Source organism: Osmia bicornis, chromosome 7, assembly GCF_907164935.1.
Source record: "Osmia bicornis bicornis chromosome 7, iOsmBic2.1, whole genome shotgun sequence".
Classification (NCBI taxonomy): Eukaryota; Metazoa; Arthropoda; class Insecta; order Hymenoptera; family Megachilidae; genus Osmia; species Osmia bicornis.
In genome coordinates, this window is record NC_060222.1 from 5,257,169 (window position 1) to 5,273,845 (window position 16,677).

The window sequence follows — 16,677 nt, forward strand, 5'->3', positions numbered from 1 at the left end:
AAATCATTAATAATTTAGTTAGGAATTATTTGAATAGAAAATCTAATAAAAATAAATTCAGAATCTCCTTGATCCGGAGAAGAAATACACCTACTTTATACGTTGTCTAGGCAATTTTCTCTCTGAACGATAAACCATTAATAATTTTATATTAGAAATTATTTGAATAGAATATCTAATAAAAATAAATTCAGAATCTCCTTGATCCGGAGAAGAAATGACTTCCAGTTCCAATAGCATAACGCTTCCCCCTACTTCATACGTTGTCTAGGTGATTTTCTCTCGGCACGATAGGGCCCCAGGACACTTAAGGATACTTAAGATTCCTCCATGGATACATCTACCCACATACGAACGAATACATGTTCGCATTAGCTTAGCACGATTCGATCTGTGTACGGAGGTGCACGTAGGAACGTCCGTCCGTTCGTCCTAACCTTTCCTTCCTTCGTGGACACGCCTGGAATCACAATTTCAAATGCCCTAACCGATCGTCCGATTGCCTCTAACAGACACGACGAAACCATAGTCATTTGTTGGACGACGTTAACATTCATTCCTCTACCCTGATTCAGATCAACCGCTAATTTTACTCATCAATGTTTCATTCAGATTCTTGAAGAATATTTCATTTCTTTTTGTTTTTCTTTCGATTTAATTCAAATAATATCGTCTAATGCTAATTCTAATCTTCCTAAGAAATATATAATTACTGCAATTATCTATGAAACCGATGTCTTCTATTTGTTTACATCATTTGCGTCACTGGCTGTTCTTGCGAGAGCAAATAAGAAATCTTGCTCGTTTTTTATACTAATTATTAGTAATTAGAGTGTCGTTTCCACGAGGGGTCTAATACCGCGGCTCATTTTTATGCGGCGCCGGCGAACAAAGAGCGTTTAAGAGCGAAGAAGGTGGCTTTATCACCGCATCAAGCATTCGAATCACCGGTCAGTGCTCTTCCCAGACACCCTTCTTTGTTGCCGTGCATCTCGTTCTGCGCCGGGAAATTTAGTGGTTCTAATCCCTAGACCTTAACGCGTTTCCGTAGGGAACATTTTCTGAACGCAATCGGAACGACTTTTCATATATAAAATCGTTTGGATCCTCAGTATTCCAGATACTATACGATAGGAATAATTAAACTATGTGAAAATGTATAGAAGTGTTTAAAACGATAAATATTCACGATTTACCGATAAACTCACCCTCATCGGCGTTCTTAGATCCCCATCACACTTAGCACACTGGTAAACACAAGACAAAATCGTTCCAGGATCCACGGGGATAGTTTTTTCAAAGAGGTTTCACCAAGTCCCTGGTATCACGTTTTTCACTCGCACGAATTTTTATCGACGAAAAATCGATACGAGGGTGGATGGAAAGGCGGGAAAATTGACGACTACACCGGACACCAACGAGACGAACACGACCCGAGGCCTTCCCTCGCGATGGAAACACACTTTGGGTCCTCCGAGCTGGCCTCTCCACTCGGTTAGGGACCCAGACCGTTCCACGCATGCGTCCTGTACCCTCCACTACCATGACAAATGGTCGGCATAGAAGGGGGGAGAACCGGCAACCCTCTTACGTGGACCTGTTCGTTTTCACGAATAAAACACTCCACAAACCAACGTTCACCTGTGGATTTTCCTACTCAGGTGGCAGCACTAACTCACCTGACACACCGTTCGGTCGGTGTTTATTACAATGGCGTAAGAAGGTTTTTTTTTTATATTAAGGATGGTCGCTGGGTGACCAGGGTTTATTAGGTCTTCCAGGTGGAATTAAAAAAAAAAAAACGGTTCAATTTCATCTCTTGGAAGGTTTTACTGCTAGGATATGTCCAATTTTATTTGGATAATTTTTGAGGGGCCATTTTCTGTACCATTTTCCTGTAACTAATATGCAACGATTTTCGAGAGACGAGTGGTACCTGGCAAACCCCTTCTTTGTGAACCTGTTCCTATTCATTCCCAGCACTATTCACCTGTGAATATGGCAGCTTCTTCTAATCCTATCGCTCCAGTGGCGTAAGAATAATTTTTCTCTCTCGACTGGTGAATTTTTAAATAATTCACAAGGAAAATTCAACGTTCTGTCTGCTATCTCCTTCGTTCTGAATTTCAGATTTCTGTAAATTAATAAACGACAGTTAAATTGAAATACAGTAACGTTTCTCGAAAAAATGTAACACATTGCTGTACGTGCAACGTTGTGAAAATCTGGTTACATAAGTTCGTCGTACGGTTCATTACGTTTGCTTTATGCCTGCACCGTAATTACGCTTTAATCATCATAGTAATACATTTTTAGGCGCAATCGGTCCGAACGGTTCGGCATAATCGAACAATAAACTCGTTCGTTTCTTGTAAACTTTCCCCTGTCTGGTAAATCACCGTCGTAACTTGTCAATGCATTTCATCGACGCTTATGCAACTGTTTAATCGTCTGACAGTATGTAACATTTGATTACGTAAACGTACAAATGGTAAGGAGTTTAAAGGAAATTGTTCGCTGCCCAAAAAGTGTAATAAAATAAATTCTTTTGTCTAACAACGTAAGAAACAGGGTGTATGTACAAAGTAAGGAACAAAGGATAGGGAAAAAGTCATCGATCAGATGATTATCTAGCTGTGCCCTCGACCGTGCTGCTTCTTCCTCGACTGTAGACGTTGAATCCCGCGGAATTTGCGTTTGCACGTTGAAGGAACACGTGGAAAAGGAGAAGAAACCGAGAGGAAAAAAGGGATAAACTGCGTCAACGGACAGTTGGATGCACACCGTTGACCCCAACCTGCGTTAATAATTCAAATCCTCTTCCTTTCGTTCCTATGTTCCATATTCGCTACCTTCGACCACTTTTTCTTTCGAAATAACGTAACAGAAATACCGCTCGATTTTATTCTTTTCTTAACCGTTTGAGTCCTAGGGGTAAAAAAAAAATTAGCGGTGTTATAAACCCAATATTGGGTCTTTTCGACATAAAATCTAAACAGCGCGATAATTACCGAATTATGTCACACCTGAGACATCTGCAAGGTAGTAAGATCATCTTTTCTTTGAATTAAAATTATAATTTTCACTCTGGATCCACGCGAACGCGACACGTTTTCTCTACGTTCACTCGAAATTCCATAACGTTCTCGCATACGTGACACACCCACGCACGTGTGCGAGTTCTTTGGAACAATAGCCACGTCGGTCCGACTCTTACGCGACTTTAAGTGCACGTGCATGTGCAACAATACCGTGGAATCGATGGACTTTCCTTCAGCTTTCGATGATTCAGCCGGTTGCTAAAAGCCCTAAGGATTATAAGAATAAACGAAAAATTTCGTGTTAAATAAAAATCTTTCTTTTTATTACGTACAACGTTGAGCAACGATTATTCTACGGTATCTAATGACGAGCGACACACAACTACGATACAGTATAAACGTCTAAGAGCGTATGCGAGTGTATGTACAAATCCTATCGCGGCTTTCTTTGGCGGCTTTGATGAGTAAAAACTGATAAAAATGAGGTTTCTATCGCTTTGAACATTCTTATATACTCCACAAGAGCTCCTTTGTATCAAGGAGTCGATCCCAGGGTCGTGTATATTTACTAATTAAAAATCAACATTTTTTTCACTGTATTCGTTCGAGATAATATCTGCCTTCGGTGAATACTGTTTCAAACCTATGATCAATCTATGGTACGTCTAACTATCAAACTCCTTCAAACGTTGCAACTGTGAAAGCCCTTCAAACGATGATTTAAATTAGTCATTACGATCGAAGAAACATAACGATTAACTTTTCTGATTTCTGACAGTGATGGAAAAGGTACCGTAGGCACGACCCTGTCCGAGATATTAATTCCTCGGTGTTCGTCGGTTCTAAACCCATCGGCATCACGTGGTTATCTCCAGGTACCTTTTAGCCTCGATGGAACCGTAACTGTGGGAGTATCTACCACTGTACGATGCCCTGGACCACGCTCCAGCTCTGTTCGTGTAACTGTTGCAGGATATTAAAGAATTCATGCCGCTGGGCCTGTCGATGGGTACACCCTGACCCCGACTCCCATATCGCATGCTTCCGTTCCTCGACTGACTGCTATCGGTCAGTGGCGCCCTTAGGTCGTCCGTGGCACCCACCTCTGTGTACGGCTTTCGTTTACCCGTGCAACTGCTCAGGAACACCGCAGCTATTATACCCTGAAGATAAACGAAAATGGTAAAATACGGGGTGAAATAATTTTTTAAAATTATTAAATTTTAATTTCTTACCACTAATAAATGGAGCATCACGATGAACATGGTGCCGTTTCTGAAGCCAGTATTGTCTAGGAGAATTCCCGCCACACAGGGTCCGATAAAGGCACCCAGGGCGAAGGTACTCGTCCATAGTCCACTGATTAGACCGTAGGTCTCCAGATTATTTGGGAAACCGTAGGATCTAGAAATTATTTAGACGATGTGTAATTGGAAACGGGATAAATGCTAGAGACTCACATCGATGTTCTCAAGGCATCCGTGAAGCTGGCAACCAGCTGGGCAGCCATGCCCAACCCATGAACCACGAGACCGCAAACGGTCATCCAGAGTGTGGTTTGACACGGTATAAACGGCGCTGGACCGACTAAACAGAATCCTACCACAACGAGCATACACCCGGCAACAGTGGCCACCTTGAATCAAATCGAATCCAATTAAAGAAAAATAAATTATCCATTTGAGTAGCCGTGTTAATTACCTTCGGATGGAAATGCTTATCGCAAAACCAACCCCACGCGGGGGCAGTAATGGCATAAGTGCCACCGTTAATGACGAACATTAAGCCTAAAATAACGGGGCTCAAGTTAAATTGTCGTAAATGCGGTTCTAACGTCGCCTGCAAAAATCCTATGCTCATACTGGTAGCAATTATCGACGCTGTGGCAATTAACACCCCCGGGATTTTTAACGCTCTGGTCACTCCTATAAAAATATGATAATTAAATGAATTATTTCTTTCGTCGTGCATTAAAAATTCTTAGTTTCATCATTTCACCTCCCGTGTCCTCAGCAGTTTGATTGTTATTAGGATGAACTGGTAATATAAAAATTGTCATAACCGCGGTTATGAATAGAGCTGATCCGAGAACAACGAATGGCGTTGTGTATCCACCAACCTACGCAACAATTTGTCATTTCTAAAATAAAATCTTTCAAATATTCAACAGGATTACATGCGATCGGTTAAAAAGAAAGGATTAAGAGAAATATTTTCAAGGTGTTTCATCTTACCTGATAAAGAGCACCACCCACGGTGGGTCCAACGATCAGACCCAAACCGAAGAAGGTTTCGAGGCTGGCAAATGTGGTGGCGACGTTATCCGGGAACTCTTTTGCGATAATGGCGAAACTAGCCGTAAGAAAGGCTGCATTTCCCATCGCCTCGATGATCCTAATCACGAACGAAAGGACTATGAAGGGATAATGACCGTTCACCTTGTCCAGTAGACCGAAGAAGATAGCGCAAGTTCCTGTCGTTAGGATGCCACCGTTGAACAATAGCTTTGGTCCGATACGATGTAACTAGAGAAACGATAGTAGATCTTATTAATCCGAGATCATTGATACTCGTGATTGAGTATCAATTAGAAGTGAAAATTGCTACTCTATTCGTACTAATAATTGTTGCTGGCCAGAGAAATTCTCCGAGTAAATAACGTTATCTATTTTCTTTTTTATGTACAAAGCTTTAAATAGCTTTGAATAGAGGCCAGAAAAGCGATAGATTATCTCAGTCCCTTCGATCACCTTATTTTTTGCTAGTTTCGAGAAGATAAAGAAACGTTTATAGTTTTGTGTACAGATCTCAGTCGACGATTTTAAACGTCTCCTGTCTTTGATAAGCATTTTTTAGGCAGCAATGAATATTTCATCAGTGGAGAATGAAAGAAAAAACATGATAAAAAGAATCGCCTGGAAGTAGGCAAATCATCAACGTCGAAGCAAGTGAGGCTAGGTGATCATCATCGCTTAGGTGATGAGATTTCTCGGGAAATAAATATATCGTAGAATATTTCATTATTTCACCCACGTATCGTCCATACAGAGGACTGATTATGAAGACGATCAGCTCGAAAACCCCAAAGACCAATCCATATTCCGAGGGGGATGCACCTTTCTTCTCAGCCTGTGAACAAATAAAACATTCCATTGATTAATTAATTGCCCTTAAAGATCCCCTGTTCTTTGGTTAGAGATTGAAAGTGTTAAACGATTCCGTGTTATTATTACGCACTTGGTCGCATTATCGTCCCGTTCGACTGCAATTAACACTCGCCGAGATAAATCCTGATAAACTTTAGACACTTCACGCAGCTATCCTTACAAACCGAATTATCGTTCTTTGACAGAAAAACGATATCTTTGGGTCTATTTTGAAATTATTTTAGGAACGAACTATCGCTATTTAGAACACTACTATTTAATAAAAGATTGAATATTGCATGGTTTAAGGGTTGGATAGTGTCGTCATAATTATTAGTACTGGACGTTAATAATTAATTAATAAGAAATCATTTTTAAAAGAATAGTGTCATCATTCAATGTGCTAGATTAATTCAAAGAAATTTTTTAGCTAAAATTAATTAGGCTGAGATAATGATAGATTATAATGAGCTTTGCCATCGAATTTTACAGAGATTGTGAAATCCAGCGAATATGTGTACAGAATTAAATTGCCATTGCCATTTAATCATATATATTTTTTTTTTACTTCGATAGATTACAAGTTTATTATGTGTAATTACGTTCTATTGCCAAATGATAGACAAATTATGTTAAATCGTGACAACGTAGTTGTATCAAATGATAATGATTATCGAGATTGTTCCATGCGTACTGCTAATTTGTAATTTGCTTTCTCACTTATGAAACTTTCTAAGTGATGATGAATGAAGGAAAATTAAGGGTGATTCATTATTTTTCAGAATTATAAAAGGGGTTGAAAACTTGAGCAGTTAATCACAAAGTTTCCAAACAAAGAATTTTTAGTCCCACAAAAAATTATTAAAATTCTTTCACGAAGAACATAATATTATGTTTAGATTTATTGAGTAATCTGTAACAATATTGCATAATTATATTCTAAAATTGTAAATGAAATGCTACTGCATGCGTCACTGATAATTCATGTCTGGTTTGCCGAATGATTCATCGAAAAAGTACTCGAACCTATATTGATACGATTAACAACAAATAAACCGCAGATTGTTTATTTATAGTGCAATTAATAATTCACTCTAAATTACCAATTACACATAAGCTTCTCTCCTTTTATCGAAGATGTTCCACTCATACGTGTGATTATGCATTACATAGCTGTTTTTTTTGTTGGTGTTGATTCATTAATTGGTTTAAAATGAGTGCATAATTACATTAATAAATATTCGAAGCTCGTTGCATCAAGCTTTTCAGGAATATATCGATAATGAACTATTTATTAATTGCAAAATATAATTAGCCTTGTAGCTCATAAAGTTGGCACTAAATTCATTTCTTGCCAAAATTGAAATTACATGATTTTTCACTTAGAATAACAATTTACATATTTGTGACAATATTTTTTTCATTTTTATCCTCCGTTACAGCAGCTATCGTGGTGCTTCTTCCAAGGAGAAGAAGATTACGTGTTTTCGAGCCGATTTATTTATAAATATTCGAAAAAATCTGTGGTATCGATAAACTTTCGAATCTTGTTGACGTAATTGGCATTATAAGAAATTTTTCAGCAAAGTGGTATCAATCGTTTAACAACGTTTGTATATTTAACTATAAAAAAATTCGAAGCTATTCGATGAAAAATCCACAGTGATAGTTTCGAATGGCTGAATTCCGAGGGCTGTAATTCCTTTTTGTAAGAAAATAAAAAAAAATTCCCTTTCAATAATTCTATATTAATATTCATAAATAAATCAGTTATTATTCTCATTAACAATTAATATTTTCCAACATTGAACACTGTAAACAGTAATGAAATCAGGGATTCTTTTTGCTAAAACGTTTGCCCGATAAACTTTGCAAAACACAATTAATTAAATGTCTAATGACTCGTCTGATCATGGGTTTAGCATTAATTACTATCCGGGTTACGATCTTTATATAGGAGACAACCGCGATTAATTCCACGCAAAACACTTCAATTTGATCGAGTAAGCGTAAATTATCATTGACGATTTGTTGAACGAACGTTGCCCTTTGTACTGTTGAAAAAACGATTGGAAATTTAGATTATTCGCCTCCCTCGTTTTTCTCACTTCATTACCAGATATCAGGAATAACTTTGATAGATCATATTATAGTATCCAACACGTTGAGTATAATAAGGTACAAATTATCAAGAATATCACAATTTTTCCAAGAATGAAAATATTTTTTATTAATTATCTTTCTAACGGGGATGATACGGGGTGTGTTTTGTATCAACGATGGAAAATTTTAAGAGTAATCTCGTTAGGATTCATTTGATGGGGTTCTTCGTTCTCTGATTGATTAATCAGCTCACCTCTTGAGGGTAAAACGGTGCCTGAAGGGAAACGCAGATCGCGTTCGCGAAATCAGCAAGACTGATGACGATCAGCGTGAGCCACTGCCTCTTGGTGAATTGAGCCATCATGATGCTTGAACACAAATCACCTGGAACTTCCTTTCCTTAGACGAATTTTCGCGCGTGTTACACGAGGAACCAGCCAGGAACGGTGGCAATGGCAGCGGTCGACTGGAATTGTGCGATCGAAACGCACTTATCACCGCGACTTCCGTTATCACAACGAAACCACGTACGCAACCAGGCGTCACCGTGTCCTGGTGTGCCTTCGAGAACCTCGTGTGCACGCGTGACTCCAACCGGACTGTGCCAACAGCTTCTGACATAAGTTACTTTTCAGCTTGATCCGACCAATCTGGCACCCACGAGGGGTGCGAGCGGTGATGAGACAGAAACAACGGGTCATAGGTCGAACGATACGACCTACCATGGTTCTAATTCATTATCGGACTACGTTGCGAGACTCGAACGTTGCGTTCCTTCGAAACAACTGCTCTCCAAGTCGAGCCGAATCGTTTCGTCGGGGCACGAGATGATTTTTCCATACTTTTTTTATTGGGGGTGAATTATTGAAATAGGGTTGGAAGGAAAGTTTGAGATTTGGGGTGGGAATGAATCTTGGGGATGATGGGGAAGAGATTGGGTTCTCTTATGTGATATGAGATTTAAGGGTTGGATTGTTGGATATATTTTAGAATATTTCAATTTCTTGCTAATTTATAATTAGATAATATTCATTTCATTTTCTTGCTAATTTATAATTAGATTTGTTCATTTGGATGGTATTGTAATTATAGTGCAATTATTGTAATTAGGGATGTAAAAATTGAGTAACTATTCATTTCTATTCATTTCAGTTTCATGCTAATTTATAATTACATTTGTTCATTTGGATGGTATTGTAATTATAGTGCAATTATTGTAATTAGGGATGTAAAAATTGACTAACTATTCATTTCTATTCATTTCATTTTCTTGCTAATTTATAATCAGGTTTGTTCATTTGGATAATATTGTAATGATAGTGCAATTATTGTAATTAGGATGTAAAAATTGACTAACTTATTTTTTGTTTCTGTGCTGCTAATTTCTGACTGAATTTGTGAACTTTGATAGTAATAAATAATCGATGAATGTATAGATCGAGTGATTGCATCTTGTTTTAGATATTAATTTAAGGGTTGGATACTTGGAAACGAATTAAAGAATTTTTCTTTATTACAATGTCTGAACGTATAATTAACATCTTGTCTGCATTGAACAATTCATATACGAATATGTAAATCGTACTAGAAATTACTTTGAATTACTATAAACATAAGAATCAATGATAAATGAGGTCAGTTCTATATTTTTTCATTCATTTCATCAAGTATATAATTTTTCTGTTTTTTATTACTGTAATCATTGATCCTCGTGTACTTTTGTAAGAAAGGAAACATCCGAATTATAGGGCACAATAGAAAATTCTATTATCTCGGAAATTTGTGTTTCAATCATTATCTGGAATCTTCTTGGTTTATGCGTGACAAATTATTTACCCACTGGAATCGAATGATTTATTGCTTTATTTCTTCTTTCCCTTGCTATTTACAATGACGTTTCGCGTTATTAAACGACCCACCCGCTTGATAATCGAAACTTGTATCATGGAACTAATTTGTTGAAATAAGAAATTCTACTTTCTCGTAAATATTTTCTAAAATTTTCCTAGATTTTTCTATTTATTCTACTCTGATAACTAGGTAAATATTGGTGATGTCATGTATTTGGTGTGCAAATAATCACTGATAATACAAAAATTGATGAGAGGTATACTAGTTTACTTCGCTATTAAGGTTCGTACAAATTATCTAATTAACCTAACCCTTTCGTTACGATTGAATTTTATTTGCAACATGTTACAATGAAATTTTCAACAATAATAACAAAAGGGTTGAAGAGTCTTTAATACAGACAATATCCACAGTAATTAATAATCTCAATAAACTGTCGTCGAGGTGTTAAAATCATCACAGTTCTTAAACCATTTCGCAACATTCTTCGATTTCGATCACTCATTGTCAGCCTGATGAAAACACGTCTTAATTACAAAACAATGCTATTTCTCGAAAATATCGTCTATTTAGAGAAGCAGTCAAAATAAGCTACGTGTCATGGAGCCAAACTTTCAATGGTATCTTGATCAAAGCCTTTCCAAGGAAATCTTTGAAGTGTTTCGCAATGCTCGCACTGGCAGCCGGTCTCATCTCTTCGATGATCTCTTTAGCATTTTGATTTAGAAATTGATTCATCGCTTGACCTATCACATTTTCCCCGTTTAATTCGTCGACGACACGGAATCTTGCACGTCCAAGACTAAAATCGACCAGCATCTTTGCCACTTTCAAGTAACGAACACCGTCTCTTATTTCTTCTGCTCCTTGAATTCTTGCAATAGCGAGTACATCACCTGGAAATTAATTTTCTTTGTTAATTTCTCATTAAAAATAAGGCATTCCTAGAGAAAGGGTTAAATTTGCAATCCTCTTTAAATATTTTATTTTAAAAATTACCAAAATGGTGCTCGTTTAATTAACAAATTATAATGAATGCAAAGGGTAATTAACTCACCAAAAAGTGCCCAAAAATCGCCATGGCTTTGAATGGGGAAAAGTAATACGTTCCCTACCACCTCGTAACGACCCTGAAGCTCGATTTTCGGGAACCCTAGGTGAAGGTCAATCCTATACGACGGAATATCTACCCTCGTCTTGATAATTGAATAATTTCCTGCCCCTATGACCGTGATATTGGAAAACAAAGCTCTGACGCGAACAGCTCCTTGCCCATTTTCCATTCCAAGCTCGGGGATGATTAAGGGTTCGATCGGGGGTAGGTCCAACTCAGGAATACCTAAGGAATCGTTATTCTATACAATGAAAATTATTGATCTACTATTATTTCAATGAAACTTATTGCTATTAAATTTAAATTAAATTAGAGCCAAGTTAATTTTTGTTAGCCATCTATCCTCTAATTTTATTAACCCTTAACCACTCCTATATCGAGCTAGACTCGACATTATGCAACGCAATTTTTAAAACAATTAAAAATGTTTTAATATTGCAATACAACATTTTATTGATCTATTTTGTAAATGAATAAAGGAGTTGTTGGTAGGTAAAAAAAATTAAAAAGGGTTAATTATTTCACGTCCAATTTTTACCAAGGAAATTATAAAATTGAAAATTAATGTTCGTAACCTAGGAAAGGTCTAGTTTATATAAGGTTTTCGACTAGAATAGCATTACATGCACTGAGGTGTCTTATATAAACATTAACACAATTAAATATTAATCTAAAATGAGTTACGTAAATGCTCTTCACTTACCTCGTACAAAAGTTATTTTCTACGAAAAATGATTCGACTACTATAAAATTTTCTTGGAGAATTTATACTCACCTTTCAGCAAGTATGGTTGCAGGTGATTCAAAGTCTTCTGGAAGCATGATTCTACCTTTGGATCCGACCTATTGCAGGGTAATATGTATTCGGCTGTGAAAATAAAAAAATGTTGAAAGGAATGTAATATTCGTAATGCTCTTGATTTTGCATAAAGTCACGCGGTTTGATTTTCCAACGGTGATTTCCCGTTTCCGGTACCTTTATGCAACCACTCTCACTTCCGAGGTATTCACAGAAAATAAACTCTGTAAATAAAAAGTTTTGATTTTCGATAGAACCTTTGAACGTTCAAGGCCGACACGAATCACTGCGCTTTTCCCTCGTAAAACTGCACATTAGTATTCGACTAACAACTAATCTCGACATACAATATCACGTGTGAAGAATATTTGAAATGCTTCTAGTATCCATAAAAAGAAATCAAACTTGTTTATCCGACAGAACAGTTTAATAATTTAAAACATTCCTGAGGGGGTAGTTTTGTCGAAAACAACTTCCTACTCTGAAAATTGTTCCTGTTCCAAAGTTATTCTGACAAATATCGTAGGAATTTATTCTGTTTAACGTAGGAAACTACGTTTCTCTCGTGGAATTCCTTAAATCTTCCAATAAGAACCGATCACGATGATTACACCGTTGTTACATCAGTCGGGGAAATTTACGAGGCTCACTTTTTCGCTACTTTCTTTTCCACCGCACCACAAAGTCATAGAGAATAGATTTTCATTTTCCTGTTGGAATTTATTATTTCTAGATGAATTATTTTGTATTCATTTGTAAAATTTAGGAAATGAAATTAGAAGTGGACCTTTCTCCATGGTCCGCCGTTCGGGGGTTAATGAGATTCCCCTTAATTTTCTTTATTAATTTCTCATTAAAAATGAGGCATTCCTAGAGAAAGGGTTAAATTTGCAATTCTCTTCAAATATTTTATTTTAAAAATTACCAAAATGGTGCTCGTTTAATAATTAAATTATTATTTGCTAAATTTTAACGAATGCATAGGGTAATTAACTCACCAAAAAGTGCATTCATGATTCTCAGTAATTTCAATGCGTGTAGTGTCATGTGTTCAATGAAACTCTGTAGCAGGGGTGGTCAACCTTTTATATACCTTGCGCCATATAACTCGAGCACATTTTATTCCTTCTTACGTTTATGGTTAAGGGTTGAAAAATGGAGATAAGGATGGGATCTGCTTCGTTTAGGGGAGGAAAGGAATAACTTAATCACGCAATTAATTAACTTGTAATCATCCAATGTGCCCATGGATTTGGCACATACGCCACGGTTTAGCCACCCCTGCTCTAATTTATCGTTTCGAATGGCCACCCCTACATTCATAAATAAAACGGAGTGTCCGAAAATTCAGGTCGACCTTCGCAAGATGACGTCAGACGAAATTTGGTAACGAAACCGAAATAATAATAATAAGTATCTGGACCACTCGATGCACCCGAGGTGTACGTACCGCGTTATCGCTTTCACTCGAAGCGTTTATACACGAAGAGGAGGAACGTTTCGAGGATACCGGTGCGTCGTGTAAGATCCGTCGCTACTTTCTCCGACCGATTGCCGTCGATCCTTGGCTTCTCGTTATGCAATCTCTGACATAACCTTCGCCGCACCATCGAGAGCCGTTACGCCATCCCCGTTACCATTATCTTTAGCCGGTGACCGACGCCATCGCATAATAGGCGCTGTCTTTCTAAGCGTTTCCACCGACCAACCTCTGAATGTCCATCAGACGATCCCGGAATTCTAACCGGCTTTCTTACTTCGAAACGGAACCAATTGCGTTGGACACGATTGCGCGATGGACACGGTTCCATCGTGGTCGTGATCGTGATCGTTTGACCTACATGATTGCAGAATCGAAGCTGATGGGGTGGATAATGAGTTGGAGGGTTTGGAAGTTGTTCTTGAAAAATTGGGAATTGAGGTTTGAAAAAGAAAGGGAAAGTGAAAATTAGTATTTTTAATATTTACTATGGGGATGTTATGGAAAATAAGGGTAGGTTCGTGTTTGCAATATTTGTAAAAATATCTTTATATTATTAATTATAATCAATAAATTTTTCATTTCACAATTTTTGATTTTGTAAAATTCAATAATGCAAAGCATTACTTTTTTTTATAATTATAAGAACAGCGCAATAATTATAATTATAATATTAATTATGAAAAAAAGTGATGCTTTGAATTATTGAATTTTACAAAATCAGAAATTGTGAAATGAAAAATTTAGTGATGGCTTCTTTGCTTTCATCATTCAGGTTATATATGGTGCCCTCAATCAATAATTTCGAAGTTATTGCGCTGTTCTTCGATTAGTATTCGTTTCAGTTACGACAGGTGTATCGCGGTACGATTTACGATTATTTAAACGATTCTGTTTGTCAAGGAAAACAGTGTTTAGCTGTCTGCAATTTTTTCAAGTACTTACTATGTTGCTACAGAACAATTTTACAGAAAAACGCGAATATGCTTCCGTGATATAATCATTTCCCACAATTACCCTACACGAAGAAAGAGAAAGGCAGATACGCTCAATGGTTGTAAAAGGAAAATACTAGGAATGATTTAGTATTGAGTAGACTCATTGTTACGTGTTACGTCTGGAATGAAGACTTGTTACGTTTGAAAAAAAAAGAAGCTAAGTCTTATCAATGGAAAAAGATGGATTTTAATAATTTTTAATATTATCTCACTTGTGAAAAATTAAATTGAAGTTAACACGTGATTACCATAAAATTTATCCACTGATAATGAATAATAAATATTTAGTAGCTTCTTAAAATTGCTATAAATTGAAATTCTTGATGATATCCACATTAACCTGTTTCAATAGTCATCAATTATTCATCGATATTTCAATGAAATTGGACTTCCAAAATATTTATTGCCCAATTTAGTTAAAATTTCCATAATTTCAATTGATTTTTCGAGGACGTTTATGTACGTTGATCAGAAACTCTATTGTTACTTGATCGACAGGATGATGTCCTTTTAATTATTATTCATTAAAAAAGTCTATGACATGTATGAAGCTAATTTGAAGGAAATGAGTCTCGAACGATCGAACCTTCAAGAAACCCTGAGAGTGGTTGCATAATTGTACTTGCATCGAATCAAGTGTCACTGTTATCTACATCATCACCTATCGATTGATTCATTACCTAATTATCATGAAAACTTAGTAACTTGTTTGAGATATCCTCCTGAGTAGCAGGTAACTTAATTAGAGTCTAATTTGCATTAGTAATTAGCCTGTGTACTATTTCATTTTCTTAATTATTATTTAATATAATTATTACCATTTTCCAAAATATCAAACTCTGTTCAATTTCAATCAAATCACCTTTGCTGACACAATAAAAAAAAAAGAATCACAGAAACTTACGAGTTTCGAAATCAGGTTCGTTCAATACAGGATCATTCTTCTGACAGGACACCAGCTCACCGGCTAACAGTCCAACCAGCACCACACAAGCAATCCTTGATCCTGATATCATCCTGACTAATTAACCCCAAATCGGCCCACGTATCAACGAAAATTAATCCCTGATTTCGAAGACCTTGAATTAGATTCCTCCAGTATCTTCCATCAATCAGAATCCTGTAAAATCCGAATAAATATGTGTACGATATCCTTGGTCCTTGACAATGATCTATTTCTATCCTCGATACACTTTTATTCAAACACACTCGATTTATTGTCGATTTGATTCTCACTGTTCGTTAGATTACTCCGTTTGCTCGATGCTTCTGATATCATTGTTTAAATGAGACACATTGATGATTAATTAAGGATTTCACAGGCGGTGACTGGGTGGATCGACTCTGTTAAACTAAACACGGACTCCCTTCATATTCTGTCTTATATGAGAGTGTTCCCCTACCTTGGCCACTTTTGTTCAGCTTTAAACGTCGCCTCTTTCTATTTCCACCATTGGAACCGGCACTCTGACTCTTACGAACCTCGTGATTCGCTTTTGTGGAAATTTACGGTTCGTTTTGAGATAAAGGATCTCATTAATATTAATTAAGACACTTGTATCCTATTCCTATGTATATTGATCAAAATAGGATATTAAAATGTTGAAAGGAAAAACTTTCCAAATGTCCGAAAAATAATATTCCAAAGTTTGGAAAATGAAAATAAAAGAAGGTCTGAAATGAAATTCACGTGGATGCAAAAGGGTTAAAATTAGCTCATGACGATTGTATAATAGGCAGAAAGATAATAGCATACACTGTACACCTTCGAATGAATAGTATACTTTGCGTAACACCGGCTTTAGTTCGTTACAAGAGCTCTACATCATCAAAACGAGTCATTACTGCTGCTTTAATGACATCAATCCCATGGTGAGATCACAATCATCCCGTTTCTTATGAAATCCTCGTTTTGTTTCGCGTATTTCCTACTCCCATCCCATCCTATCCACGATTTTCTTGAGCAATATAAAATTGTTAATAAAATAATCATGCTAAAGTCGATGATTTATTTTCAAGTAACATCGTCGGACGATATTAATACACAATAACAGTAAGTCACGATTTTCTATTCACTGCATAGCTGACCATGAATCTTTAATATCGCATTGTCTTTTCGAATTGGTCCTTGATGGAACACGTGAG

The 16,677-nt window shown here is 36.7% G+C and overlaps 4 protein-coding genes across 9 annotated transcripts in view; 1 reads left to right on the forward strand and 3 right to left on the reverse strand.

Annotated features, from left to right (window-relative positions):
* The window catches only part of LOC114876959 (microtubule-associated protein futsch-like), a 33,611-nt gene extending 32,124 nt beyond the window's left edge, over nucleotides 1-1,487 (reverse strand). For both annotated transcript variants that reach the window (XM_029188959.2, XM_029188958.2), the window contains exon 1: nucleotides 1,209-1,487. The gene's annotated coding sequence lies outside the window, so the exon portion shown is untranslated. The remainder of the gene's footprint in view (nucleotides 1-1,208) is intronic.
* Nucleotides 1-16,677, forward strand: part of LOC114876962 — a 75,126-nt gene that overhangs the window by 50,153 nt on the left and 8,296 nt on the right. The window lies entirely within an intron of this gene.
* LOC114876963 (MFS-type transporter SLC18B1-like) lies at nucleotides 3,336-8,919 on the reverse strand. Its single transcript, XM_029188972.2, has 8 exons — nucleotides 8,544-8,919; nucleotides 6,075-6,170; nucleotides 5,276-5,566; nucleotides 5,040-5,160; nucleotides 4,743-4,966; nucleotides 4,502-4,677; nucleotides 4,277-4,445; nucleotides 3,336-4,204 (listed from the first exon to the last, which is right to left on the reverse strand). The coding sequence occupies exons 1-8, from the start codon at nucleotides 8,652-8,654 to the stop codon at nucleotides 3,899-3,901; spliced, it is 1,494 nt and encodes a 497-aa protein (XP_029044805.1). The 5' UTR covers nucleotides 8,655-8,919; the 3' UTR covers nucleotides 3,336-3,898.
* Nucleotides 10,455-15,876, reverse strand: LOC114876967. 3 transcript variants are annotated; one of them, XM_029188979.2, is made up of 5 exons: nucleotides 15,769-15,876; nucleotides 15,437-15,652; nucleotides 12,031-12,123; nucleotides 11,199-11,480; nucleotides 10,455-11,037 (listed from the first exon to the last, which is right to left on the reverse strand). In XM_029188979.2, exons 2-5 carry the CDS (start codon nucleotides 15,546-15,548, stop codon nucleotides 10,733-10,735), a joined length of 792 nt encoding a protein of 263 aa, XP_029044812.1. In that variant the 5' UTR covers nucleotides 15,549-15,652; nucleotides 15,769-15,876; the 3' UTR covers nucleotides 10,455-10,732. The 3 variants fall into 3 exon arrangements, with proteins under 3 accessions (XP_029044812.1, XP_029044813.1, XP_029044811.1); XM_029188980.2 differs by having other exon boundaries at nucleotides 15,742-15,876; XM_029188978.2 differs by having other exon boundaries at nucleotides 15,437-15,876.